The sequence below is a fragment of the Amblyomma americanum genome, chromosome 5, assembly GCF_052857255.1.
Source record: "Amblyomma americanum isolate KBUSLIRL-KWMA chromosome 5, ASM5285725v1, whole genome shotgun sequence".
NCBI classification, from domain to species: Eukaryota; Metazoa; Arthropoda; class Arachnida; order Ixodida; family Ixodidae; genus Amblyomma; species Amblyomma americanum.
In genome coordinates, this window is record NC_135501.1 from 201,928,464 (window position 1) to 201,954,900 (window position 26,437).

Genomic DNA, 26,437 nt, shown 5'->3' on the forward strand with positions numbered 1-26,437 from the left:
ACGAGCTCACAGAACCTCTTGATGGTGATTGAATTTGACATGCAGCACCAGAAGAGCTCTTGCGAGCTCAATTGCAATTGACAATTTGAATGGCCCGTTGAAATTGCCCATGTGACATGAGTATAACGCTGAAAAATCCTTTCAAGCAGCTCTGCCAATCCAAAGTGAAACATGACTGATGATACCTCAAAATTCATGGACATTTTCAGTTCCTAATCATATTACGCTTCCCGGACATCCCTGTCACAGTCGCAATAAATAATTTTTCAAGAGATAGGAAACCGTAGCTGGGTTCTGAGCAATAAGCGACGTCACAAACAGCAAAAAAATGACATCACAAACTGTACCGACAAAACATCCATGCACGTAAAAATGCAGTTTGTCTGAAATAACCAAAAAAGGCGAACCTTTTTTGTTGAGGCCACATGAAACAACTACCATCTAGAAGGTAGTTTATGGTGTTACAAATGCTGGGTTGCACAGAAATCGCCCCAGTCGAGGACACAGAATGGAAAAATTTTAATCTACTTCCGCTGAAAGAAAGCACTGCATAGCAAAAAAAATTCAGCACATCGGGAGACTGAGTAGAACTCGTGGCAAAAGTTCTGGCAAACTGAATGACCCCAAGAAAAGAAAGCCCCTGGGGTCGCCTTTCAAGAAGGACAGCTGGCATAAACAGTAGAAGACGTGAAGAGTACCATGCCCCATGAGAGTAATATTTCATGTCCAGTCCATCATTCGCTCTGGAAAACAGCAACGAAGAGGTGCCTCCATAATTTAATATTAAGTGCCGGATTCAAGGTGCAAACTTGATAAAACTGGCTGACCATGCTTCCCCTTTGTTCTGTTTCACTGCATTTTTCTGCACGCTGCTTTCTCTTCCAATCTTAACCAGTACAACCCAATTTTACAATACAATCATAACCAGTCTCCTTTGCCGCTGCCAAAGCATGCAATTAGGTGTAGCAAAGTAGGGGCCCCGAAAGAAGAACGTGAAAAAAAAAAAAACACTAAGAAATCAGTACACACCACGAGTTTCTTGTCTCCAATCTCCCATTCGTGCAGGATGCGAATGGCCCTCATTGCCGATTCTGGATCTCCGTATTCACAGAAGCCAAAACCTGCAAAGACGCCACCACCACCCTCATTAGTGGGCCGTGCCCAATACGATTAGACACGAGAGGAGACGATAGTTCCACTCGTTCACATACCTTGCAACCAGCCATTGGCGCCCTGCACTCTCTTCCAGCTGACCACTGTTCCACAGCGCTGTGTTCCACAAAGTAAACACCACAATGGTGAAACAAGTAACACAGCAGCGCTGAAAGGTGCCTTCACCCAGGGTTGCACCACAAGCCTACTAACCTGGAGAATGAGCCTGATGAGGTTGTCCGATGCCCTTTCAGTTATATTACCCACAAACACGGTGACAGGGGGTCCTTTGGATGTGTTCTCGTGCTGCAAAAAGCAGTGAAATGAAAGTTCAGTGCCCTGCTGAGCACCACAGCAACAGAATTGGAGAAGGACCGCACAGACTGGAAAGCAGCATTTTATGTCACACGCTTCATGACTCGCGTGGGCCGCGTACCACACCCATAGCATTACATGTGTCACAGTACAGCACATACTGACGGCGCCAGATTATTGGTTTATGGGGTTTAGCGTCCCAAAGCGACTCAGCCTATGAGGGATGCCGTAGTGAAGGCTCCGGAAATTTCAACCACCTGGGGTTTTTTAACGTGCACCGACAGCGCACAGTACATGCGCCTCTAGCGAACTCGTGTCTTTCAGGTCAGCAGACAGGTGCCATAACCACTGAGCGAATGCGGCGGCAGAGCCAGATTATTCATTCAGCGGGGCACACTACCAGCACACAGTCAAACTACCACTATCTACTAGCAACAACAGAGTGTACAATGGCGCACATAACAAGCAGTCCCCATCAACACCTAAGCCGAATGGTGCCATGCCACAAGTTACCCGCGCTGCCATGCCGAGTCCCCCCTCTGTTTTGCAGGCACAAGTTCTCCACTCGCTAAACTGGTGGTTTTTATGCATGTACCCTTGCTCATCCAGGGACACTTGTGTGCACAAGCATCACAGCCCATGTTCTAACAGCTGTTCCTTATCGCTAAAAATAGAACAGACTGAGCAGTTAAAAAGCCATTCTGGCAGTTTTTAGTGCAATGAAATATGCAAACATGCCATCTACACCCACTTCGCCTTGACGAGAGTAACCTGCCATGAATCAAAAGTTGGCTATTTTTCAAACTAAGGTCAGAAAGCATCAACCACACTGTTGGAGGAGCTAACAGAAACAATCCTCCCCCCCCCCAACTAATAAGCACAGCCGTTAAAAATCATGTCTGTAAAGTTGAGCTCACATAACCACTGCACTGATGACCCCATATAGATAAGAAGTTTTACTACCGTCAATCCATACAACTTTTCTTTAAAGGGGCTGTGACGCAGGCTCTAATAAAGTTGCGGGATGCCTGGGATAATGAAGCACGCCACTTCACGAATAGTGTCCAGCAAGAATTTTGAAATGCGCTTTGTAGAAGCTGAGTTATCTGTAGTTAAAATTTGAATTTCAGCGTCTTCGCGCTTTTCCCTCTCCTCTCGTCACTTTTTGCACGCTGGAAGGTAGGCGCTCCTTCGCCGACCCCCCTCTGGGAGCGGAACTTCCCGACCCGCCGGAGCTAAGCGGCTTATTGGCCGCAGCCACGGTAGCTGCCTGACGTCTGAAAGAATCTAACCAATGGCCACCTCTCACCATGTCTACGCAAGTGCGGGGGACAGAGGAGGGTGCGAGCATGAAAAAGTCGCCGGAAAGGGCTCGCCAACTTTGACGCGTGATTGTGGGTCGTCTGCTGCGTGTAGAAGAAAATTATTTGGCTCTCGTTTTGATGGCAACACAGTGCAGTGATTAAGGGAGTTAATGTGCTCTCCTCGGAAGGCATTTCAAAGCCCCTTTAAAGGGACTATGCAATGAATAAAAAGTCGCTTGTAAATGTCTTCAATGCTTAGAAATGATCCTAAGAAGCATTCACACCAAGTATGAGTCTTCGGAACTGAGCCAGCAATTTATTTGAATTTTTAAAGACCGTGTTTTTTAAAATTCGCGGGCCGATTGGTGTGCTTGTAGTGATCGAATTTGAAAATTAAATCGTGAAAAAAGACGTCACAATACCCATGACGTCACCAGGCCACCACATGCTGTCATTCGCTGGAGCCACGGCAGCCACGGCGTCACGGGCACACTTCCGGTAGCCATGAAAATTGTCTGCTCGTGCCGCCGCGCGACCCTCTCGGGCAAGCGCGAGCCAGGGCATTGGCTTCGCGCATATGGTTTCAATTTTCCTCTGCCGCCTCCTTCTGTCGGGAGTTCCGGAGCCACTCGCAGTGGCTCGCCGAGACGCTACTGTCGTCGCTAGCGTTTAGCCGGTACGGCGTGAACACATAGGGCTTGATGCCCATCGCGGCCGTAAGAGCGAGCAGTCGCGCCTCGAGGTCCGGGTCCATTACTGCTAACTACAACAGACGACAAGCAAAGAAACCCGACGTGCACCGCAATCACGCCGCCAACGCTGCTGCTGGGGTGCTAGGAGCGACAACCGGAAGTTGCAAAAGGAACGTCAGCGGATGACGTATTCATGGGCGGGATCCAGTCCCAGAGCTGTCTTCTTTATTTTTGTCTGGTGCCCCACGTGTAGGAGTTGAGGGGGAGAGTAGGAGCGTAATTTTTAATCGTCTATATCTTCGTTGTTATTGATGCAAGCTTAAAAATTCCTGCGTTGGGGTGAAGAGTGATGAAATGCGTATCTGTCGTCTGCTTTACGTAATCTCAATTAATCTATTGCATAGTCCCTTTAATATCACCAAAAAAAGCGCTTCTCCTGCTTATGGCAAGCAGTGGCGGCATAGCAAATGACCGCTCACCGACTGCTGGTTCCGGCGCACGAGCGGTTTCTTCTCGATGACTGCCGAGCCAGAGCCTGAGCCGTGGCCGCGCTTGCCTTGCGAGCGTGGCTGCGGCGAAGGCTGCTGCTGCGGCGGCTGCGCCAGGATCGGAATCGACGGAGGCACCGTCACAGCCACGTGTGCCATCATCTGCGCCAACAGGAGATGGAAAAGCACTGATGTCCAAGATACCACCCAACGGACTTCATTTTATACGATAAGCATTACAAAAGACAACTGCTTTTCTGCTTTCCTTGTTTTTAGTCCAATCCTAATGAAACTATCATGTTGCTCAGTTTTTTTATACCGATTTCAAATGTGAAATTGCGTTTTTAATTATTTCATTAGTTCCTGAGATAATTAATTTTAATTAGTCATTTAAAAATAATTTTTAACAACCACACTACATAGTATGGTGAGTTAAACAGTGTAATAATCAAAGCAGTTTTTTCATTTCGACCTCATTAGTAATTTTACAGCACTTAGAATAGCGGCATTCAAAATGTGAATATCATGCATCGATAAACTTTGCAAAATTACTAATTCCTGAAGCGTGATTGAACAATTGTGCTTCGATTATTGCATACATTGTGCCTTCAGCTTTCCTTAACAAACAATATAACATGTATCTGTCCTAGACATTGAGATACTGACGTACTAAGACAACCAGGTATCCAATATTTTCATGGTGTTAAATCGCCTGCTCCTGAACAAATTAAGCCGACACAGTGGTCTAAATTTAATATTATTGTCAAAATACCATTTCCTGGAGGAGAAAACTGGTAGAGTTGAAGAATGATAGCTATAGGCTCCAAAAATGTCATTTAAAAAAAAAATTGATTTCTGGGTCGTTTTTTGGTCCTTAAGACCAGTGTCCCCCCCTTAACGGGAAAGAAAAATACCCTGACGAAACAGGGACTTACGGGTGGCATCACACCCATTGCCATCGGTATCATGCCTCCAGGGACTGAAAAGAAGAAAAGCGATAAGGGCGGTTAACAACCATACAGGCACACAATTCAACCACAGCCAAGAAAGTCAAGCTAGAATGAAGCATGCAGGATGGTCTCACAGCAAACTAGTGAAGAACAGCAGCAGTCAGAGGCATGCTTGAAAATTCGTAGGGAAATTACTCTGCACCACTAAAGCATACTGAAACTGCAAACTCTAAGCAGCTCATGAAAGCAACTGGGATGCACTTAAGACATAATAGGACTGTTTCTCTAGTGAATCTACACATTCTTAAAGAGTTTTATTAGTCCCTTTGTAGTAAAAAATTACTTTTCTTTTGCAAAGAAAGTGGTTAAAACTGTGTTAAAAATTCATTCCTGGGATAAAGCAAAACATACAATGTGACTTTACAAAGACATCCTATGTTCAGAGCACACTACAATTGGGTGACAAAACAAAAAGAAAACAAAGACACAAGCGTGCAGCTTTGCAAAAAAGGTTACGACAGAATGCAGTAAGCTTTTCTTCAAGAACTAGGTGACCAATGAGGTTAACAAAAGAACACTTTCCACTTACGTCTCCCGACCACATTGTACGAGACCCTGATGCCTTTATCTAGAAATGGCACATTCAAGAGCTTAACCAGCAGTCACACACGGGTCTACAAATGCAAAGTGCGCTGTGAGGTGCAGAGAAATATCATGGTCCTCAAAAACCAAGCACGACAATCTGCTGCGCCGTATATGGCACTTTCAGCGATGCAAGCCATGCGTTTTATTGATACAGTGGGGCATGCACGGAAAACGAGTGGCAACAAAGTTGCAATGAATCAGGTGCAAGGTCATTTTACCAGCGTCAACTACTATGTATCAAACACAAGATATTTGCGCTTTATTGTTAATTTAGTAGCATTCACTGCTTTGATGACTTACACACCTAAATGTAAGAAAGCAACGTAAAATATCTTCAGAGTTTTAAGTGCACATTACCAAAGCTCATTTTTACACGTTTGCTTCAAGCATCTCTGCAACCTACCACTCATAGCAAGGAAGCCATACAATTGTAAAGTTACAGCGCCTCCAAAATGCACAGGAACAATATGCAGCGGTAACAGAACACTACAGATAGCCTCCTCAGGTGCAAACTTCGCTTTGTTCAAGCCTCCACCACAATCTTTGTGACCTTCATTGCGACTTTGTTCGATACCAATTAGTTAAAAAAATTTAAAGTAGTTCCAATGCTTCTTACTTGAAAAGATTGGCTAGAATGAAAAGGTAACTTAGGAGCCAGAACCATGCTAACAAATTCAATTCCAGAGCCTGGCAATGCAAAAGTTCACAACTGTCAAGAGAATAATGTGAGCCCAACCACAGAGCACAAAAATCGAAACTTAATATATATTAACAGACCCAACACAACTGTCAATAATTCGAAAAAAAAAAAGGAAACTTAAACCTAGAACGAACAAAGGAGACGCTGCACAAAGGCAGTACAAGGTCCACGTAACGTGCGAGCACACAGCAAAGACGCAATCAAAGAGAGAAGCAGCATGCGTATGTCCCAGTGGTTACTAACCTAAGTTATTATTCATAACGTCGTCTGCCTTAGCAGCAGTGCAAAGGCACACATGATGGTGTCAGAGAAAACAAACATCATGTTCTCTACACAGCAAGAATGATGCCATTACAAAAGCAACCGCACGCTTCACTATGATGACGCTTGCCTCTTGCAAGCGATTTTTCCTAGTATCATGCAGCAACACCTTTGTGGTTGCAAACAAGTTTGGATCTTTGACTAAGTTGACCCTTTACCACACAACCCAATCTAGGTGGCCAATAATGCATGGTAATAAAGAAAACACACAAAATGGAGACAACCAAGCACACCTATAAGCAAGGGTGAAGAAAGTATCACTAGCAAGAATTCAAAACATGAGAACTGACCTCAGAAAATTGCTTTCCGAGCTAATAAAATCGCAGCTGTACATGCACATTGCCAAAGTACTGGCACAGAGCTTGCAGAAAAACTTTCAGTCCTTCTTGTCCTTTGCACATAAATGGTTTTACATTTTACTTTATGGGAACCAAGTTTTAAGAAACCAAACTAAACATCCTATTCAGTCATTTATTTTGTATTTCAAAGTGTAATGATACACTGTTCATAATTAACCAGCATGCATTCTCAACCTGAAGCGAAACAGGCAATGGCTTCAGAACTAAGATTCGCATTTATTCTTGCCGTAGCAAAATGCTAGGTTACACATGTAACCCAAACTTTTTACTAAATATATTTAGCCCCACAGTGCAGCTATGCAGCTACACTGTAAAAACTCTCAAAACAGACTAAACTGATGCTCTCTACAGGCTACACCACAGAAATAAGCTGTTCTGCACAGCTTGTTGAGCAGCTATCAACGGCAACACACAGATACAGCCACAACACAACAGTGCCCATACAGAAGCTTGCTAAGTTAATCTCTGGCAGTGCTCCAGTATTAAAGGGAGACACAACCCCATCTAATTTCTGTTCTCAATAAAAATCACTGTTTAGTTCTTTGTGGTTATGTTGATGTTCGGCAGCAAAGACACTTTTACTGCCATGGAAACAGCATTTAAAAGTGAATCCCCCCCCCCCCCCCCCCCCCCACCATTCTATTCAAATTTGTGACATATATAACAAACAGGACTCCGCAATCACTGTCTGGAAGTGGATGGCAATATGGCCCAGCCTCAGAGACTGGCACAGAATACCCATCATAACGCCATTGCAGCCTGCTTGGCGTGGAGGGGGCGATAGCTCTATTTCATTGCATGGACTAAGACTAATTTAGCTCACAAAAGATCTGGTTTCCGTGAAAGTGGACAGTCCATCATTAGAATGCAGTAACTGATTGACGCAGGCCGACTTTAATTTGTCCTCGCGGGTAGTCAAGGGCTTCGGAATGATGGGGAGGTGTTCCCCCCCCCCCATTTCTTCTGAGGGGGTGGCCCCCCCCACCTCAGTCTTCAACTGCTTGGACTCGGATCAGATTTCTAACAAACCCGTCAATTTTAAGACGTTATTAATGTAAAGCACAGTGGGGCTAAGCTACTTGGCTGCATAGTCAATCATAAAGCAATCCATTTGAGTAGCATAAACCAATCATGCCCCAAGAGAAGTCACTGACTGACTTCTGTTCATGAGGATAATTTGTAGAAATGAAACACACTATGTCATACTAAAAAAGAAAGTTCAGGAGTCCCTGTGGGCTGTTACCGTATTTACTCACAAAATTTTGCGCCCACGAGTAATTTGCGCACTCCCAACTTTTTACCCGGATTTATGAAAAAAAAAACACTTTTACCTGCATATTTTGCACTTTCTGCTGTGTCAGACCATCAGCACATATGCGGGTGCATGCAAGGCAGGCTTGGGAAGATCGGCACGGCTGCATTGCCGTGTGCGGTTGCGAAAGGTGCAAGTGGCGAGCACACAAATTGTGCGCCATTTACCCGGCACGCTCGCACCCGCGGTCACTTTCCTGGCTTCCCACGTAAAAAGTTGCGCGCGTGCCTTTTTTGTTTGGCCAGTGAGGGGTGCGTGTTGGAGGACAATGTAAAGGTAGCAATATATAGTGTATATTGCACGTTATTACTTTTGTAGCATTTTTTAGGACGTAAGAAAATTTTCACGTAATTTGCACACCCCCTTTTTGAAGCCTTAATTTAAAGAAAAAAAGTGTGCAAATTATGTCAGTAAATGCAGTTTGTAACAGTTACACACCAAACTACTTGAAATCTGTCCACTGCTACCTCACAAGCAAACACAGTTTAACATTAGCAGTGTATGACCATCAAGTATTAACAGTTGGTTAGAAATACGGCTCAACTAGAAGCATTAGTATATATATACCCGATCAACACGCAGTAAGGAGGATCAATAAGGCAGCCTTTCACTAAAAAAAGGAACACAACAGGGACTGCAAGCGACAACTGAAGCACTAACGAATCTCAGAGTGACTGAAGTGAAAACAGTGAACAATATCTTCCTTTGCTGAGCTGTTAAGAAAAGCTCGTAGGATTCAAGCAGGTCACAAACAGCACAATTGCCTAATTCAAGCTATTAAGGGTAGAAAGACAATAGCAAATTTCTTAAACAATAATATCATTTTCTTAGGTGCTACCTCGCCAAGCTCCTCACCAACACCACCGTGAAGGAAATGAAAGCACCAGAACTGAATATCTTTGAGGTCCTTGGCATGAGGTGCTTGTTTTGGCCGCCGAAAGTGCACCTTCTCTCCTAGAGCCAACAGTGAAACGATTAACCATTAGTTACACCCTAAGATACTGACAATGGCACCAAATCACCACGAACTAGTGGATCACATAAGACTAAGCTACATAGTCGAACTGTCAGTAAGTCAAGCTTGATGGGACAAACATTTAATTTCAAGGGAGCCTTTATAATAGATCTGATGTTGATAGGACCAAAACGTCAGTTCGAATTAAAGATCCCACTGTACGAAGGCTCTCCTGCTAGTGAACTACGCATTTGATACAACGCTCAGCGTGTGCCTGTACCAGCTCCATATCCCGGTAGCAAAGTTTAAACATTGGTCGTTCGCGCTGTTGGCCGACGAAGATTAGAAACCACTTCTGGGAGCTGAATTTGGCACGAAACAACGCTTTACAGGCTACCCAGTGCTCGGCCGTGACGCACATTAGTAGCCGCGGATTGAATGAAGCTAACGAGAAATCCCCCATGGAACCTAAAACAACACGCGATTCTTACCCATGTGAGGCATTGTGTAGGGTGGTGCTAACATGGGCGGTACGGGCATGCCAGGCATGCCCAGTGGCGGTCTATGGGGTGGGAAAGCCATGTCTTCCCGAAGTACTAGTCGGTACTCCTAAAAACGAAAGAGGAGGACACAAGGGTTACTGTCAAACAGCACTTTACGGTGAGAACGAACTGCGCCAAGTTAAGCGCTGCGAAAAGTGGCAACACGCACCGAAACTATCGAGACGTGCACAGTTAAATGGGCAGTCGCCTGGGAAACCGGCAAATGTGCTGTGGAATTCGTGAGCGGAAGCAGTTGAAAGAGACGGCTATTCGAAGGGAGTACCGTTACTACAGGCTATTTACTACTACTTTACTACAGGCTAAACGCAGCGCAACACTTTGCGCAAGGCCACAAAACAAGAGCGCACAAGATGTTACGTGTCCGACGCTCAGCCTAGCGTAGCCAAAATCAACACTAGTTTCGCTCATATAACAGAAGGAGACCGATAACCGTCTATAATCCGCAAAAAAGTCTAAAACCGCCCTTTAACAGATTAAACAACGTTGGAATGAGCTGAAAAGAGCGATTGATCCCACGAAGCAGTAGAGCTAAGCCTTATCTGGAACGCACAAGTTTGCGGCGGAATGTCGTATAAGCAGACAAGGATTCGGTAGCAGTACTTTCTCCCAGATAGCGCAAAAACTCACCGTGGTTACGTTTGGTGTCGGTCGGCTTATAAAGAATCTTTAACGCGTAGAAAATACACGAAATATGCACATACGATAATTGATGAAATGTACATACAACACAGCTCTCATATAAGTAATGGATGCATGTTGGCCTCAAATGGCGCGTCTCTGCGCGGACAACAGTGATCTAAATTGACTGCTGGCGCCATCAAGCGTGCAGTTCGCGCTACTCAGCACATCGCCAACATCGCGACGCACCTTTAGAGTGGAAATTTGGACTAGTTGGTTGTTTGATTAGGAAGACTACTTTCAACTGGTAGTTGTTGTTGTTATTGACCTCACACAATGGCACATACCCACAAGGGGGATTGGCCATAACCAGGCGGTGACTATTTAACTGACCAGTTGCATATGTGGCAAGCATGGGATGACCTACCAAAATTTGGATCGCACAGTTTCCGTAGCCGAGGTGGTTGCAGGAGGTTAGGGGGGTCATACAAACTAAAATTTAGGCAAAGAAGGGGTAGGGATTACTATAAGTGGTTGTAAAAACCGAAATACAGAAGCTGATAATGGGATGGGCAGGACGAAAGCTCATGATGGGAGACGTTTTGATTCTAGGAGATAATTTTGAACGGCAGAGCAAACATTCCCATTGGTATGGTCAAGCATAGAAGCGCCAAGAGACAGAACAACCGCAGAAGACAGGCGCAAACTGAGATTCTGTATTGGAACTTCTAATAGTCGCCTATCCTAATCGATGAGTAGCGACGGCAAAAAAGAAGAAAGTGCTCTATTGTTTCCGGCTCCGCACAATACGGACACAATGGGGAGATCGCCAGACCAGGCCTGTAGAGGTAAAAACTTAGTTGCGGCACCCGGCAACGAAGCCTCGTGAAGGAAACTTCAACATTGCGCGATCGCCAGACTGAGCTTCTCACAGTAGGTGCTGGAAGTCGTCCAAGGAAGTAAGCGCTGATGCGCCCAATTCGTTCATTACAGTGTACCGTCGAAAGCGTGCCGCCGTGATGTAAGCAGTTGTTGGAAGCGGGTCAACAATCGGTCCACTCAGGGCTGCCTTCGCTAAAACATCAGCTGATTCATTTAATAGAAGACCCCTGTGCCCAGGAACCCAAAGAAATCGAATTGATGTGATGTGTGGAGGGATCAGGAATTTTAGTATCCGAAAGAGCGGCGATTCAGTGGACGCCGAGAGGGAAGTGCATAAAGATAAAGAGTCCGTAATTATTATTACTGCTGACAAAGAAATTGGTACCTTGCGCAGAGCGAGAACCACTGCTAGAAACTCAGCCAGATAGATAGGAGTGAAATCTTGGAGACGGAGAGAAAAAGACCAGTCAAGGGACTGGGAGTAAATACCTACACCTGCCTTTTCTGCACACACCGAGGCATCAGTCGCAATTGCAACATGTGAGCTGAAGGTCGACAAATAACCCTGCAAGTACATACCATTTAACCATGAGAAAGGCAGTAATTTTGCATTACATGGATAAATGTCATCGTAGATGATAGACACAGTTGCGGGGATGGACCGCACCGGAACAATTTCAGGTATTCGCACGTTGAGTGGGCCCAGCAAAGATTCAACGAAACAGATTTGGGGAGTTTGAAGGCGAGACCATCCGACACCCAAGAACTCCGCTCGCTGCCCTAGGAAGATCAACTCGGATGCATGCTGCCCCGAGTCGCAAAACTTTAAAAACGTTTGTACTGTCAAAAGGCGAAACCTTGCAGTAAGAGACGGCACCCGCGCTTCCAGATACAAAACATATTTGTTTGCCACGTATTTAGGGAGACCCAAACACAGGCGCAGAGCTTCTCACTCCAAGAGCAGAAGTGGGCGCAGTTTGTATGCAGCTGCTCCAGAAAACAAAACGCAACCGAATTGCAAGATTGGCCGGATATACATTTTGTAAATCAGCAGAAGAGCATGTCTGCGCATACCGCAGCGAGGGCTACTCATCCTTCGCAGAAGGCCTACCGCCCGAATCCCTTTCGCAGCAACCTGATCTATATGTGACCGCCAAGAGAGAGAGGAGTCATAAGTTACCCCGAGATACTTTAGGGAACATACCTGAGGAATGACATAATGACGATAAGACAATGAAATGTGTACCTGTTGAGTAACCGGAAAAGGTAACAAAGCCGCACTTGTTTACATTAAGACTTAAGTGTAATTCAGATAACCATCGGTCAAGGGAATTTAAATATGACTGTAAAACCATATACACAGAATGTAAATCACTCGCAGCAGCAGAGAAAGCTATATCGTCTGCATACACGTACGTAGTCACGTCAGGGGAAGTCGGAATCGAACTGAGTAAGAGGTTGAATAGAACAGGGGAGAGAACTGCACCTTGAGGCACACCTCTAGATTGATGAAATTTCCTTGTAGAAACTCCGCGTTGACAACAATAAAATTCTCTGTCAGCCAGGAAAGCTGACACCCATTCCACAAAATAACTTGGTAAGCCCAGAGCCCGTAGTCTGTACATCAGAGGCCCATGTTCGACACTGTCATATGCTTTCGAGATGTCTAGAGTTACCAGCGCAGCATACTGTCGACGCCGGCGCGCTAGTCGGACACGGCTTTCGAGGTCAGTATGCGCACACCATACAGAGCACCCAGGCTTGAAACCAATCTGGCAGGGGTTAAGTAGTCCCTTTTCAGTAATAATGGGCATGATTCGTCCATACAGCACGCGTTCAACCAATTTCACCAGATTCGATGTCAATGAAATTGGTCGAATGTTGTCTAAGACCAACCCTTCGCTTGGCTTTTTAAGCACCGGGATAATTTTGGAAACACGCCATACATCCGGGATCCATGGGGTTCTTATAGAGTAATTTACCAGCTCCAATATAGCATTGGGGGATTCGTCGAACAGTATTTTAATCATCGCAGAGGTTACACGGTCAGGACCAGGAGCTGCAGAAGGTAACCGATTTATCACCTGGGAGAGCTCAGAAACCGAGACATTAAGGAAATCATCATAGTGTTTCCCAAGCAGTTGTGGGCGAGAGAGCGCAGCCGAAAAACGGTGTTCCAAGCCTTTGCCAATTTCTTATAATGACCTGGCAAGCACTACTGGAGTCAGCACATTAGATGGAATGTTGTGAGGCGGTGGCAGCCTGTTCCTTGACCTCAGAAAGCGAAACAAGGCTTGTCTGTTATTAGATTTTGATAGATGGTCATAATTCTCTTCATCATATTTTTCTTTTGCCCTAGCGACTGTGCGCTTGAAGGTAGCTGCAAGAAACTTATCGATCCAATTCCGGGGACATTGAATATGGATAAGTTTCTTCCAGGCTGCTTTGCGCCGCCTATAATCCTTTGAACATTCTGCATTCCACCAAGGGCTCAGAGAAGTGCCTATGCTATCGCACACTGTAAACTCTGATTGCCTCCGTACCCGATCTAAAAGAGAGCATAAGCCTAACACCCTGCTCTCCTGAGACAAATTCGGCAGTGTAGTTCTGAACTGAGTGAACTTTTGAACTTGTTGTAATCGACTAGGGTGCAACTGAATCCGCCGATAGAAGTCATCGGACACACAATGTCAAAAGCGGGTGGGAAATGGTCACTGTTTGTTGCAGAGTCAACCGGAGTCCAGGAGGAAACTGCTACCCCTCTAGTATTCAGCGCGTGTATTGTCTTTCTTTCTGTCGTCCTTGCTCGTTGCGCTGTTTTGCCCCTTCTTAAAGAATACACACACCAAATTTGAGTGCCTTTTCTTTGAAATGATCGCATCACATTAGAAAACATAGAAAAACATGTGAATTGCGCCAAAAAGTGGTAAATAATATATGATTAAATTTTTCTTTCGTTGTGTCGGTTTCGGCTCCAAGCTGTCGTTGCCGTCTGGCGTCGAAATAGCCTGAAAAGACCAATATGGCGGCGCCCATAACTGTATTTTTCAGTAGTAGCTCTATGGTTTTTTTGAAACGTATGTCAAACACGCTGTCTGCACCCAAACAACTCTAACCACGACGATGGAACCTAAGTGTTCTTGCAAGGGCGTGAGGTCCTGCCTCACTTGCGAAGGGGTCAAGGAGCCCAGCAAGCACGCTATTTCCAAACGTAAGGTGCGACACCCGTTCACGTTGTGTGCCGACTGCCGGCTCTGTTGGCCCGGCTGGTTAAATGCGTCGACGGAAGGAGCCCAGAACAGTAGCGGCTACTTGCCGCCGCTCAAGATACCGGGCATCGAAATCTACGAGGAGTTCCTCACACACGAAGAGGAAGCGAGCCTCGCCGAGGCGATCGACACTCGTGAGTGGGTCGGATCTCAGTCGGGCCGTCTTAAACAGGACTTCGGGCCGCGCGTCAACTTCAAGAAAAAACGCGTCAGAGTCGGCGAGTTTGCGGGCCTGCCGGCATATTTTACAAGCGTCGAGCAGAAGATGGCCCGGTGTCCCGTCGTGTCCGACTTCGAAGCGGTCGAGCTGTGCAATCTCGACTACAGCCCCAAGCGTGGATCGTGCATAGACCCTCACTACGACGACTGGTGGCTCTGGGGTCCGCGGCTCGTCACCTTTAACCTCCTGTCCGACACGGTGCTGACGTTGTCCAGGCCCGAGCAGCACTGGATGCTCACCGACGAAGACCTCATCGACGAACCGTCGACTCCCGCTAATCGCCTGGCCGGGCCAGGCGGCGATTGCGAGGTCGTCGCCGTCTCACATGACAAAAACGTGTGCAAGTCGTGGAGCGACGACTTTAAGGACTCCATATCGTTGCGGACTCCGCCTCGGTTGTGCGCCGTGCAGGTCGCGTTGCCCCGGCGTTCCATGGTAGTGTTGTACGGCGACGCCCGTTACAAGTGGCACCATTCGATCCTGAGGGAAGACATAACCAGCCGTAGGATCGCCATGACAGTGCGCGAACTGTCCGAGGAGTTCCTCGAAGGGGGCGCCTCGTGCGAGTTTGGCGCGCAACTGCTGGAAATTTCTAAGTTGCGTGTGTGAAGAGTGGTCATGCACTTGCTGCGTTTCAGCTCCTCTCTTTTTCTTTTATTTTCCTTCTGTGAACATAGTAGCTCACTGTGCATAGAATGCTTGCGTGCGATGACATCTTAGTTTTAGGCTCGTTATTGTCAACACGCGAGTGACAAAACTCTCCTTAGGTTATGTGCCTCCTTGGTATGTATGTAGCTTATATCTAGTCCAAGATGCAGCAAGCCTGATAAACCTTTTCGACGTTTAGACTTGAATGCCGATGGCAGAAATGCAGCAACAGCCCCCGCATGCTCACTCTAATGAAGACCTACAGCTTACATAGTCAGTGCTATCTGAAAGTGCACCATGGTGACTCAGCATGTAATGCTGTAGTGCGTAAGTGATGCTTATGCAGTGCCTTGACTATTTTGAGTCCGCAGACGCTGAACTCTTGCTGAGTATACTCGTAATGGCACGCACGAATGCCAAAAAGCTATTGATGCCAAGTATGCAAATAGGCTGAGAATGCCACAATGCTGTTTTGCCAGCCATATCATACCATGAAGAGTTTATGCATTTGCTATTCTTCTATAGTGAATGTAGCTATATTCATTGTGAACTAGAGTTATCATGCTCAGCGAAGCTTAGCTGAGTGCATTCTGCAACTTTATTATCAGTGTTTTAAAAGGATATGAACTGTACTCATCCATTTTATTGACAAAATAAGGAGTTGCCACCTCTGCCATGACAAGTGTGATGGTTTCTCATGTGCCAGTGTGTGCCGTATTCCACTTGAGTGCTGAAATGCAAGTTTTATTGGCTACTGTGCATTGTTCAGTTTAAAGGAGCCCTGAAGCACCTCTTTGCCAGTAAAGAGAAGTGCCTTTCAATTGTTTGGGCACTTTCAAGTTATGTTGCCCTGAATGAATTTTTCCAGGGATATTAAGGATACACTGGATTGCGGGGTTTTAATGTCCTGAAGCAAATGGGGCTTTCTGAAGTATAAGGGATTGGAGGGTTCCAGATTATTTTAGACCACCTGGGGCCCTTTAATGTGTGCCGACAGAACGCAGTGCACAGGTGGTTTTGTATTTCGTCTCCATCAGAATATGGCCGCCACAGCTCAGAACAAACCTAGAACTGTGGCCTTAATATCAGCAACCAAAGCCACTGAGCCACCGCAGCAGGTAAAGGATATACTGTCTGTGAGGAGTTTCCAGTTTTTTTGCCTCTTGGTTTGTAACTTTTTATTATTTGATGGCTTTCAAAGGTGGTTCATTAAAGTCAAAATTTGACAATGTCTTCTTTCTTAAGGGTGCATGCAATGGCACAGTAGTTTCATCATCGGTACACTAGTCTGAATACCATGGTAGAAGGACGAGTGCTGCCATTGAAAACGCCATAGGCAAAATGCAATGGTGACCTCTTCTTCGGACACAAAGCACATGCCTTCCAAATCTTTCTTCATTCTTTGCCACAAGTTCGATGACGCCAGGTTTATGCCATGAAGTGTGCGACACAAGGCAGCCACACTCTTCGATCTACAATGGCATGCAGAGATGCACACACGAGAAGCAGAAATGCATCACCACTTGTGAAGATTATGTCAAAAAGTTATGTGCTCCTGTGAAAGGAACACTACAAACTTTTCGTTTCAATGTAGCATTTTCATTTATTAACGCAATAGCGTTAAAACTTCTGTTGTGCAGAAAGTCTGCCGTCGTCAGCGTCTGCGCTGTGAGCAAAAAATCGTCGGAGAAACAACCAGGGTAGGCAACTTAGACCACGTGACCTTGAGGCGTCATCGCAAACTTACCACCGTGGCAGGTGGCAGTTAAATTAATGACTGGTCACGAGGAATTGCCCGGGAGGAGCAGCCACGGTCGCGTAAGCCCCGCCTATGGCAGCACCTGGTATTGCAGCGCCATCGCTGCACCACTGCGCCAGTAGTGGTATGAGGACTTCCAAGGATCTATGAATGCAAAGTCAAGACTGACCAATTCTGCATATTTGGGAATTAACCCACTAAAGCTACCTCCAAGGAGTTCTTGGGGTAGGTGGTACATGCTTCAAATGAAAATTTGTCTGTAAAGAGGGCCCCGCTGTGGTGGCTCAGTGGTTAAGGCGCTTGGCTAATAACCTGGCCGCGTTTTGATGAAGGCAAAACACAAAAGGCGCCCGTGTGCTGCGTAGTGTCAGTGCACGCTAAAGATTCCCAGGTGGTGGAAATTATTCCGAAGGCCTCCACTACAGCACCTCTTTTTTCTTTTCTTCTCTCACTCCCTCCTTTATCTCTTCCCTTACAGCCCAGTCCAGGTGTTCACGAAAATGAGAGACAGATACTGCACCATTTCCTTTCCTCAAAAACCATTCATTTTTTTCAAAAAGGGACACATACACAGCAAAGGAACATGGGACAAACACAGTGACTACATTAAACTTCATCAATTAAAGACTTACAGCCTGGGAGACTAGACTTCCCAACACCCCGCATAGCTTTTGCTGTTTGCTTAACTCGAATTCTTGCTTTCTTCTCGGCTTCTGCTCTGGAAGCAACACCCTGAGTCAGGTTCTTGTCTGTTCCTCCTTGTGGTTAAGCCAGACCATCAGAAGACACATGGTTACAGATAATTACAAAATTTATTCACAACTCTTTACACAGCTTTTGCACTGTGTGGTCTCTCATCATAGCACCCATCTCCGTTGTCCCTGTCGCTTGTTCTACATGCTTCCCTGGAGGCACCTGTCTCACAGTCCTGCATGGGCAGTGGCCTCTTGGCCGGTGTACAGGTTGAAGCAACATGAAAGGGAACACGGGAGCGCATGGTCGCCGCACTTCGCGGAGCACTGCCGCCAGCAGCCCACAAGAATGGGTGGCACCAAGCACATGCCCCAGTAACCATGCACCTGGTGCCGCCCATTCTTGTCGACTGTCGGCGGCAGTGCTTTGCAACACATGGCAGCCATGCGCTCCCATGTTCCCTTTCATATTGCTTCTACCTGTAGATTGTTCTTTGCTCTTTTGTACATTCCTTTCCATCCAAAGAAGGCAACAGGCCACCACCAGTTCCTGGAAAGCCACGGCTATGAAGTCGACCTCCTTTTGTGCTAGACCAGGCAGGCCCTATTCGGGATCACAGCCAGATCAGGTATCCCTTTTGGGGGTGGCGCACTTTGCTGCTGCCAGTGTTTGGCTTCTGGTGCTTGCTGCCTTTCTAACGCCAGGTTGCTGGCCTCCACCAATCCATACAATTCTGCAGCACATAATCTCCACAACAGCTTGAACCACGCACACACGCACAACACTTATTCTATTAGCATGCAGGGATGACCAACGGGTGAACACTGTGCACCCTGCCTATCAAGGCCACAGCCAGTCAGCATTGATTATCGTAACCCTACTCTCAACATTGTCTTGATGCTTTTGCTCTTGCAGCATTGTTTATATGAGAGACGCCTGTTGTACAAAATGAAAGAGCGCATACTTTGCGTTTTGTTAGCTAGTGCTACATGCAACAGTGCAACTTGACCGAGTTGTACACAGTGATGTAGTGTTCTCACTACAAGTAGTGACTTGCTATGCCAAAGCTGGCAGTAAAAAGCGAAAAGTCTGAAAAGCGAAATCAGTTGTTTTGTATCATGCTGTTCTGCTCGACGACTAGGTCAATGAAATGATCGATCACTGAACCCAGGATATGTGTTGAGAGTCAGCAGTCACGATGCAATTTTTCCAAAATTCATCTAGTCTTCTACTAGTTACTGTACTTTACTTAATACAAATTAGTGAATTTTACAATAGATTTTTTGTAGGAAAACTTGCTTTTCTTTTTTTGTAAAAGAAAGCAAGTAGTGTCTGAAGGTTTTTGGTGTGTTTGAGGGAATTATAGGAAAACGGCAGCCAATACCGATGGGGTCGATATTACGCATTTTTCGGGCGCATGTGTTGTGGTACGTTGCAAATGGTAGTAAGGGTAATGCCATCAAAACTGAATGCAGTAAGCACTTACGGGTATCAAATTTGACCAATGCATAATCAACCGAGTTTTAGCGAGTCATTTTCAGACTCTATGGCTACGTCACAGGAAGAAATCACAGATGTCACAGGCAGAAACAGACAGGCAAACAATTACCGCAATGCGGGCAGATTTAGAGCGAAGCGGCAAAGCGTACCTCACCTGCTACATTTTCGAATACAGTGGCACGCGCCAGCAAAGTTCAAATTACGCGCGTTCGCTGCCAGGTCACGTGGAAGGGGGAAGCTCCGCCCCTGTAAGTGACAACCGCCGTAAGCTCCGTGGATCCATGGCCGAATAAACCAAAGACTCGGTCTGTGCGCACGACGTCGTGATCTTGAACCGGAAAAGGTATGCGCACGACGCGACCTTAGCGCCCTCAGCGGCGGTGGCGGCGCATGCTCCGGCGTCAAACATGGCTCGCAGACGGTCGCGGAGACAGCTTTCTCGTCGTAGTCACGTTACTCAAATTGGCGGCCGGACGGCTCGGCGTTGTGTGCCGCTACCGCTGCCCATGCTGGCGATATATACTATAATCGATAGCGGGTGCGGTCAGCGCCATGATTCTCGCCCGCTTCCGTGACAGTCTTCAAAACTTCAGTAGCACTGTTACTTCAGGCAGGCAGCCACTTCGCCGAATAGAGAATGTAGCACTGCTAGAAAAACAGTTATAAGCTGCTGTCGTACAGTCTATGACTACTGTTAAATGTGATAAGGAGCACCAAACTAAGATCGAGTTCCGCGCGCGAGTCAGCCCGACGACGATTAGGGTCGGAGTATATTGCTGTTGTAAGGCGTGTCAGTTGATTTTGAGCAATACGGCACGAGCACGGCGTTCCGGCGGCGGAGCCAAACATTCTTCAACAGTAAAGGGATGTCAGCCGAACATTCTTCGAGCGCGCGCCGCCGCTGCCGCTGAGGGCGCTAAGGTCGCGTCGTGTGCATACCTTTTCCAGTTCAAGATCACGACGTCGTGCGCACAGACCGAGTCTAAACCAAATGTAAATACCACCGAGATTTATTTGCCAACGCCGCTGCCCGTAAAGAGTGAAGTCATTTCCATTCCTCGTACATCATGTGAGCTGTGACAGTATCCAGTTGAGGCCCAATGAGTGGGTGGTACTGCATCATGAACGGGCCGAGCCAGCTGCAACGATCAAAAGGCGACACTCAGTGGAAGCTTCTAATTTGAACTCAGTTCGCGCACTGCTGACTTACAAGGTATAACAGCAAACTGCCGTAATCACCATGATGGCTTGAATTACCCTGGAATGAGCAAAGTTGACGTCATTAATTTCTTTTGCCCGAGCTATTGCGATGCTGATGAGCGCTTCGACTGGTGCTTGTAGGCTACACGAAGCACGTGACAAGAGCCGCTTTCCCGCAGGGCTGCAGGAATGCATACTCACCCCCTGTTCTCGCCTTTAGGAACAAACCATGGCAGCACAGCTCCGAAAATGAACCAGAAAGCGGAGTTCATGATCAGTGGGATGTCACTCGGACCCATCTATCCGCACAGTTGGCCGTGCAGCGGGCGTCGATCTCCAGATAAGGGCCCTATTGGAACGGGCTCCGTATCGCGTCCGTTCGCAGCCACACAGCGGATGACCATTGTTGCTACCATTTTATTGTTCGCATGCCATGTTGCAACACATATATGGTGGCACAACGCATAAAAAAAAATGACTAATTGCGACTAGAATCGCGGTCGTCGGGCGAGTGTCAATGTAACGAAGCAAAGGCTGCAACAACCAAAATGAGCTGTCGTCAATAAATATTCGCAATATACCGAATGCACACAAAAAATAAATACAGGTTGTAATGAGCAGAAAATTGTGTGAAATCATACAGGTGGCCGTCCCACACAGCAGCAAAAATGCAGTAATATGAAGACAACGCTGGGAATGTATTCACAATTCATCAGTGACTTGTCACCGAGAATGTGAACGAGTGGATTTGCATTCTGGGTAGCCAGTTCTGGTAAATTAGTTATGACCGTCTGGGGCTCTTAAACATGCAACGGAATCATGGTACACACACACATTTTATCTTCAAAAATTCAACCAGATCCAAACAGACAAACACAACTTGCATGCACTGGGGACTACAGATTACCAGCATTCATATGCCAAAATGGTATTGCAAGGGCACCAAGTTGAAAATTTTGTCAGCTTTGACCACGAGTTCAGTATCCTCTTGGGTTGACAATAGTGAAAACAGCGCTAAGGAAGAAGCCGGAAGGCGAAACAAGGAAGTGACAGGAACAGCGCTCTTTCCTGTCACTTCCTCGTTTCGCCTTCCGGCTTCTTCCTTAGCGCTGTTTTCACTATTGTCAGAATGGACCAACTAGCCCAGCAAAAAGTTCTGCTAGATCCTCTTGGGTTAATTGACATGCTTAATTTCTTTCTCTGCACTTCCCACAACACACAGGAATGTTTGTGACCAAAAAAGCATGCAGGCATGGGAAATAAAAGTAATCGAAAACTGTGAACACTCTGGGAGTAAAGAGATGGCACACCTTTTGAACCACATTAATTAACCCCTATAAGATTAACTCATCAGTCAAACATACCAAAATGACTCATTACACTTGAAGCCTTTAAAATGCATCACAATCTTTTCAGGTGCCATTTTTTGTTTTGATCGAAGACAATTATTTTCCAGCCTAAATAGTATATTTAAGCATCAAAAAAGGGAATTTCTTATTTTCCAGCACGAAAGACCAGCAGATATGTTTTTACATGACCGGGCAAAATTCCATACAAAGAGTCAGATTGGTCAGAAATAATACCATCAAAATGCCCGGATTTGGCAAGTATGCACCCGAGGGATTGTGGAATCACTCGGTGCTTCAAGGATGCACATTACACTCGACATTACACAAAATCAATGTTATCACTGGCAGCAAAATCAGTCTGCATAAAAATGGCAGACGAAATGCTGCCCAGGTCACTGTTTTGTGAAATATTATTTACTGCGTTTGCTACATGGCACAAAAACATCTTATTTCCAACAAGAAGGATGCTAAATTTGACTCGAACAATGAAATCATTGCTAGATGTAACACTCTCAGAAAGAGCTGCAAGTTTGCTGTGTACACAATTGTGCACAATGGGCCTTAAAGGGTTAAGAAACTGTGCACGATAACCTTGTCAAGAAGCCATGAAACCACTTCCAGAATTGCACTGGTCATACTTCCAAAAGACTGCTGGTTACACAAAGAAATCCAAGTGAAAGAAATGCAGACTGAACACATATTACTCAACGTTGAACAACAATAAAATACATCCATGAGAAAGACTTGTGTCTCAAAGACATGTACAGATGTCAGTCACTCAAGCCCTGCAAGGGAGCCCTGGTAATTACCAACAGTCTACTCTGACTTCTCTTGTTTCCTATGAAGAGCGGCTCACTAGGTCCATTTGCTTTTTCTATTATCTATGGCTTCACTGGGGCTGCCCCTGCCCCTTTCATTACGTATGTCCCTATCCTCTGCTTACGTCCATGTCTGTCCAGTGTCTGCTTCTTGCTCACGTCTTCGTTGGCTAGAAAGCGACTCAGATAAGTTGGGTAACATATCACAACACGTTAGAGGCAAAGAAATAATCTTGCTGCACTGCAATAATACGAACAGAAGGCACCTGAGTAAAGGGCAAGAGGCCACTGCGGTGGCCCTACTGCAACATAATGTGATTGCCACTCCGTGCACTTTCACAGCAGTAACATGAACCAACCAATGCCGACCAACAGCCAGAAATGATAAAGCAGTCGGAGCATGCAAGGTCCACCAGCAGGTTAGCAACTCTACATCCATTCATGTCGCATGATGATTACGGTCTTGTTGTTCAGAAGAGGTCCAATCAGGGGATTCATTTGTGACATGTAGGCGCACAGCCAGCTGAAAGAAAACCACAGCAGTCAGTGTTGCTACAAAATGAATGATCGAATTATGTACAAAAAAAAAAAAACGTGCAGAGTACAACTCACAATGTGTAACACATGGCGGCAGTGGTCGAAATCATAGTCTGGATCAGCCTGCAGCCAAAAGGCAGTGGCAAGGTGAGGACAATTAGGGTAGAATGCAACAACGATATCTGCTCGATGCATTCCAAGTCATCTGACTGCAAAGTAAGCGGCCTAAAAACGTGTTGCCACGCACAAGCGACCGCACTGGTGCCACATTTCTTTCTCTAAGATTTAAAACACACACACACACACATTCCGCCGGTGGTTTTGTCAGCGTGCACCATTCGCGGACCAGGCACACCTATCGGGAGCGACCAGGGCACGCTACACGCAAGTGTTTGGAGTGGATGGAGCTACGAGCGCGAGGCGACGGCGCCCACAAGCGTGCACTAGCCTCACGCGCTCACAAGCCAACCAGACGGGCGTGGAAGCGGTCACCTCGCGCTCTTAGCTTCCTGTCTACTGAACACAATTGGTGGGACGAAGCATGCAAAGAGCGCTTTTAGCCCATGTTCAGGAATGTAAAGGGGCTTCACCCGCGGTTGTTTCCCTTCGGCACGAACCACGGAGCAACGGCGCCCACAGCAAGCCAGAAGAGTGTGAACAAGGTGACTGGAGTTGCAGAAGCACCCATTGTGCGCTGGTTTCGCGATGCCTTCGTTCCAAACCAGCGGCCCTGATGGCACCTATTTCACCCCTCTCTGGCGGATGCCGGGTAGAAAACAGAAAGGCTTTCTACCGCATCTTCCAGAGGGAACCTCTTCTGCGCATGCGTGGCCGTCGCCTAGCGACGAAAACGCGGAGAGCTTTTTTTTATTTTTTTCTTTCTCCTCCCCTCCTTGCCCTTCACCGAGAGAATTCTCTCCTGTGACGTTTGTAGCTTCGGCTTCGCCCTCGTTCTCAACCGGACGTGGCGTCAACGTACTGCTCTGGGTCTGTCCCTAGCAGTGACTAGAGTAGGTCGGTGGGTCTGCACCAGTCTGCACCTAGAGAAAAGCTAGGCGCACCGCTCGTGCTGCACGTGCGCTGCAGTCTGTTGCAGTGACTGCCATTTGAAACGTGGCGCCGCTTCCACCCTCGACCGTCTTGTGCATGGAGATGGTGCTGTGGTTCTCGACGTGTGCTTATCGCTGCAAGCATAGAGAAAAAAAAAACTGAGGAGGGAGCGCGGCGCCAAGCGCTCGTGAAGCCGCTGCTTCCCCCTTTTTTCGCTTTCCAGTTAGTCCCGCCTTGTTAGTCCTTGGTGTTGGTATGTTTTAGTGCGCGTGTCTGTGCGGCCCGTGGCGCGGGCGTCTACATCAAGGAGGTTGATCTACAGTCAGTCTGCCGCGCTAGTCCGCGCATGCGCGCGCCCCGCGGGGCTAGATATTACCGCACGCTATCATGTGGCGCGATCACGGAGGAACCGACTCTCTTCTTTTTTATGCGCTTTTACTTTTTGTGACTAGGCTTCGAGGCTGTCGCCGTGTGCTCCCTCCTCAGTTTTTTTCCTTCTATGGCTGTAAGCCATGCTGTAAGCAGGGGGTGAAACTTCTTGTAGACCTCCTGCATGTTTGCAAACAAAAAAGGTGGCGCTGCAGTTGCTAGCGAGGACGCGGTAGGCAAGAGGCCAGGGAGTGGCGTTGCGGAGGGTTGTTGAGCGCTGTTTTCAAGGCTTGTAGGCGCGTGTTCAGTTTTTGCGAAACACAGTGGTTGATTATTTCAAATTAATAATTTCTCGAAGTACACTAGCTCGCATTGGCCACTCACGGCGTATTCGCGTATTCAGGGAACTAGTTCGCCACTGTGTGTAAACAAAACGTTTCTGCCGTTGATTTATATGCGATACATTGAATAAAATAATCAGTCTTTGACATTGTGCACTAGCCGGAATGGTTTTACTTCGGGTCAGTAGAGGGGGGAAGCGCTGGCGTTGGTTCGGCGAAGCGGACATGCGCTCACGATCAGCTGACACACGTGTCGCGCAGTGCGAAATCGAGGGGCTACGAAGAAGAGAGATCAGAGGTTTCGTTGATTTCAGTGCCGCATTTCTTTGACCAAAGCGATGGCGAAGAGGTCATAAACGAGGGTATAAACTTGAAGGTTCGTTTTCTGATATTCCACATTTCCTGCGATTGGCATTACTCACCCCTTCGTAATGAATTCGTAACGAATGAAAATAGAATGGTTCTATTTGAGGCGCGAACGATTGCTGAGACGTTGAGGAGTATAATAAATCCCTCGATTTTTTTCCCCTATGCGTGCAATAGTATGTTAGTTATTTTTGTAAGAAACGTTTTTATGTAGCTATGCACGCATAAATACTGAGCATCTAAAAACAAAGAACTAATAGCTTCATCATACAGAACGGCTTAGTGAACACGCTGGCATAAAAAAAAATTCCGCTGTTCTTACTTAATTATTCGAGACCGGGGGGTAACTTGACGAGGATATTAATTATAATTACATAAGAACTGTACCAGGTAGAGCTCAAAATAAAACGCATTACTGAAATTAGCACAGCAGTTTCATATTAATTTGCACTAAGTTTGGTTAAATATCCCATTTATAAATAACGAAAACACTTTTCTTTGCCGCGTCCCTTCTCAATCTCGCTGCGTGTCATTGTTAGTAGCCCGCTTGCGGCTGCTTCTTTCCAGACAAGCTCCGCGATCATGTGCTACCTCATGAAACAGCTTATGACATATGCATGATGCAATGAAAAATCATGCGACTTTTAGCACACGCTATTCTAAGCATGCCAACGTGACCGGGCAAGACTGACACAACTTACCAGACGTCTTTCTACTCGAATCAAATATGTCTGCCATATTAAGAAATAGTTTCAAGTGAATATTAAATGCCATAGAACGCGGCGTCATACGTTCGTATAACTTCTACACATGTTAAAACATGCTGTGCTATCAACAAAAGAACGCATTCCGTGGTGGCGAGTGAACCTGCCGGCGCCGGCTCAGGGTGATAAATACGTGCGCACCTATATATGTGCTTTTTTTTATTTGCGCAGTTTTAAGCCTACTAAGCTGATGTTCAGGTGAATTAGCGTAGCTGACGTAAGCTATAGGCGTTTTATTTTTACCCGTAATTTTCTACATCACAGGTGCCTTACCTTGGTGTCCTCTTGCACGGTGACG

The 26,437-nt window shown here is 46.4% G+C and overlaps 4 protein-coding genes across 5 annotated transcripts in view; 1 reads left to right on the plus strand and 3 right to left on the minus strand.

The window, feature by feature from the left end:
* The window catches only part of LOC144133427 (RNA-binding protein 25-like), a 49,442-nt gene extending 38,924 nt beyond the window's left edge, over positions 1-10,518 (minus strand). For both annotated transcript variants that reach the window (XM_077666521.1, XM_077666520.1), the window contains exons 1-7: positions 10,384-10,518; positions 9,685-9,802; positions 4,887-4,930; positions 3,943-4,113; positions 1,366-1,458; positions 1,212-1,269; positions 1,030-1,121 (exon numbers count right to left, since the gene is read on the minus strand). In XM_077666521.1, coding sequence (XP_077522647.1) covers positions 1,030-1,121; positions 1,212-1,269; positions 1,366-1,458; positions 3,943-4,113; positions 4,887-4,930; positions 9,685-9,775 — 549 coding nt within the window. In that variant the 5' untranslated portion in view covers positions 9,776-9,802; positions 10,384-10,518. The remainder of the gene's footprint in view (positions 1-1,029; positions 1,122-1,211; positions 1,270-1,365; positions 1,459-3,942; positions 4,114-4,886; positions 4,931-9,684; positions 9,803-10,383) is intronic.
* A 3,741-nt stretch (positions 10,519-14,259) lies between these two features.
* On the plus strand, positions 14,260-16,622 carry LOC144133429 (alpha-ketoglutarate-dependent dioxygenase alkB homolog 4). Its single transcript, XM_077666522.1, has one exon. The coding sequence runs from the start codon at positions 14,380-14,382 to the stop codon at positions 15,352-15,354; it is 975 nt and encodes a 324-aa protein (XP_077522648.1). The 5' UTR covers positions 14,260-14,379; the 3' UTR covers positions 15,355-16,622.
* Positions 16,623-20,337: 3,715 nt separating this feature from the next.
* On the minus strand, positions 20,338-21,621 carry LOC144133430 (V-type proton ATPase subunit e-like). Its single transcript, XM_077666523.1, has 3 exons — positions 20,747-21,621; positions 20,556-20,603; positions 20,338-20,484 (listed from the first exon to the last, which is right to left on the minus strand). The coding sequence occupies exons 1-3, from the start codon at positions 20,842-20,844 to the stop codon at positions 20,391-20,393; spliced, it is 240 nt and encodes a 79-aa protein (XP_077522649.1). The 5' UTR covers positions 20,845-21,621; the 3' UTR covers positions 20,338-20,390.
* A 30-nt stretch (positions 21,622-21,651) lies between these two features.
* LOC144133431 (V-type proton ATPase subunit e 2-like) lies at positions 21,652-24,061 on the minus strand. Its single transcript, XM_077666524.1, has 3 exons — positions 23,840-24,061; positions 23,325-23,372; positions 21,652-23,235 (listed from the first exon to the last, which is right to left on the minus strand). Exons 1-3 carry the CDS (start codon positions 23,935-23,937, stop codon positions 23,142-23,144), a joined length of 240 nt encoding a protein of 79 aa, XP_077522650.1. The 5' UTR covers positions 23,938-24,061; the 3' UTR covers positions 21,652-23,141.
* Positions 24,062-26,437: the final 2,376 nt, after the last annotated feature.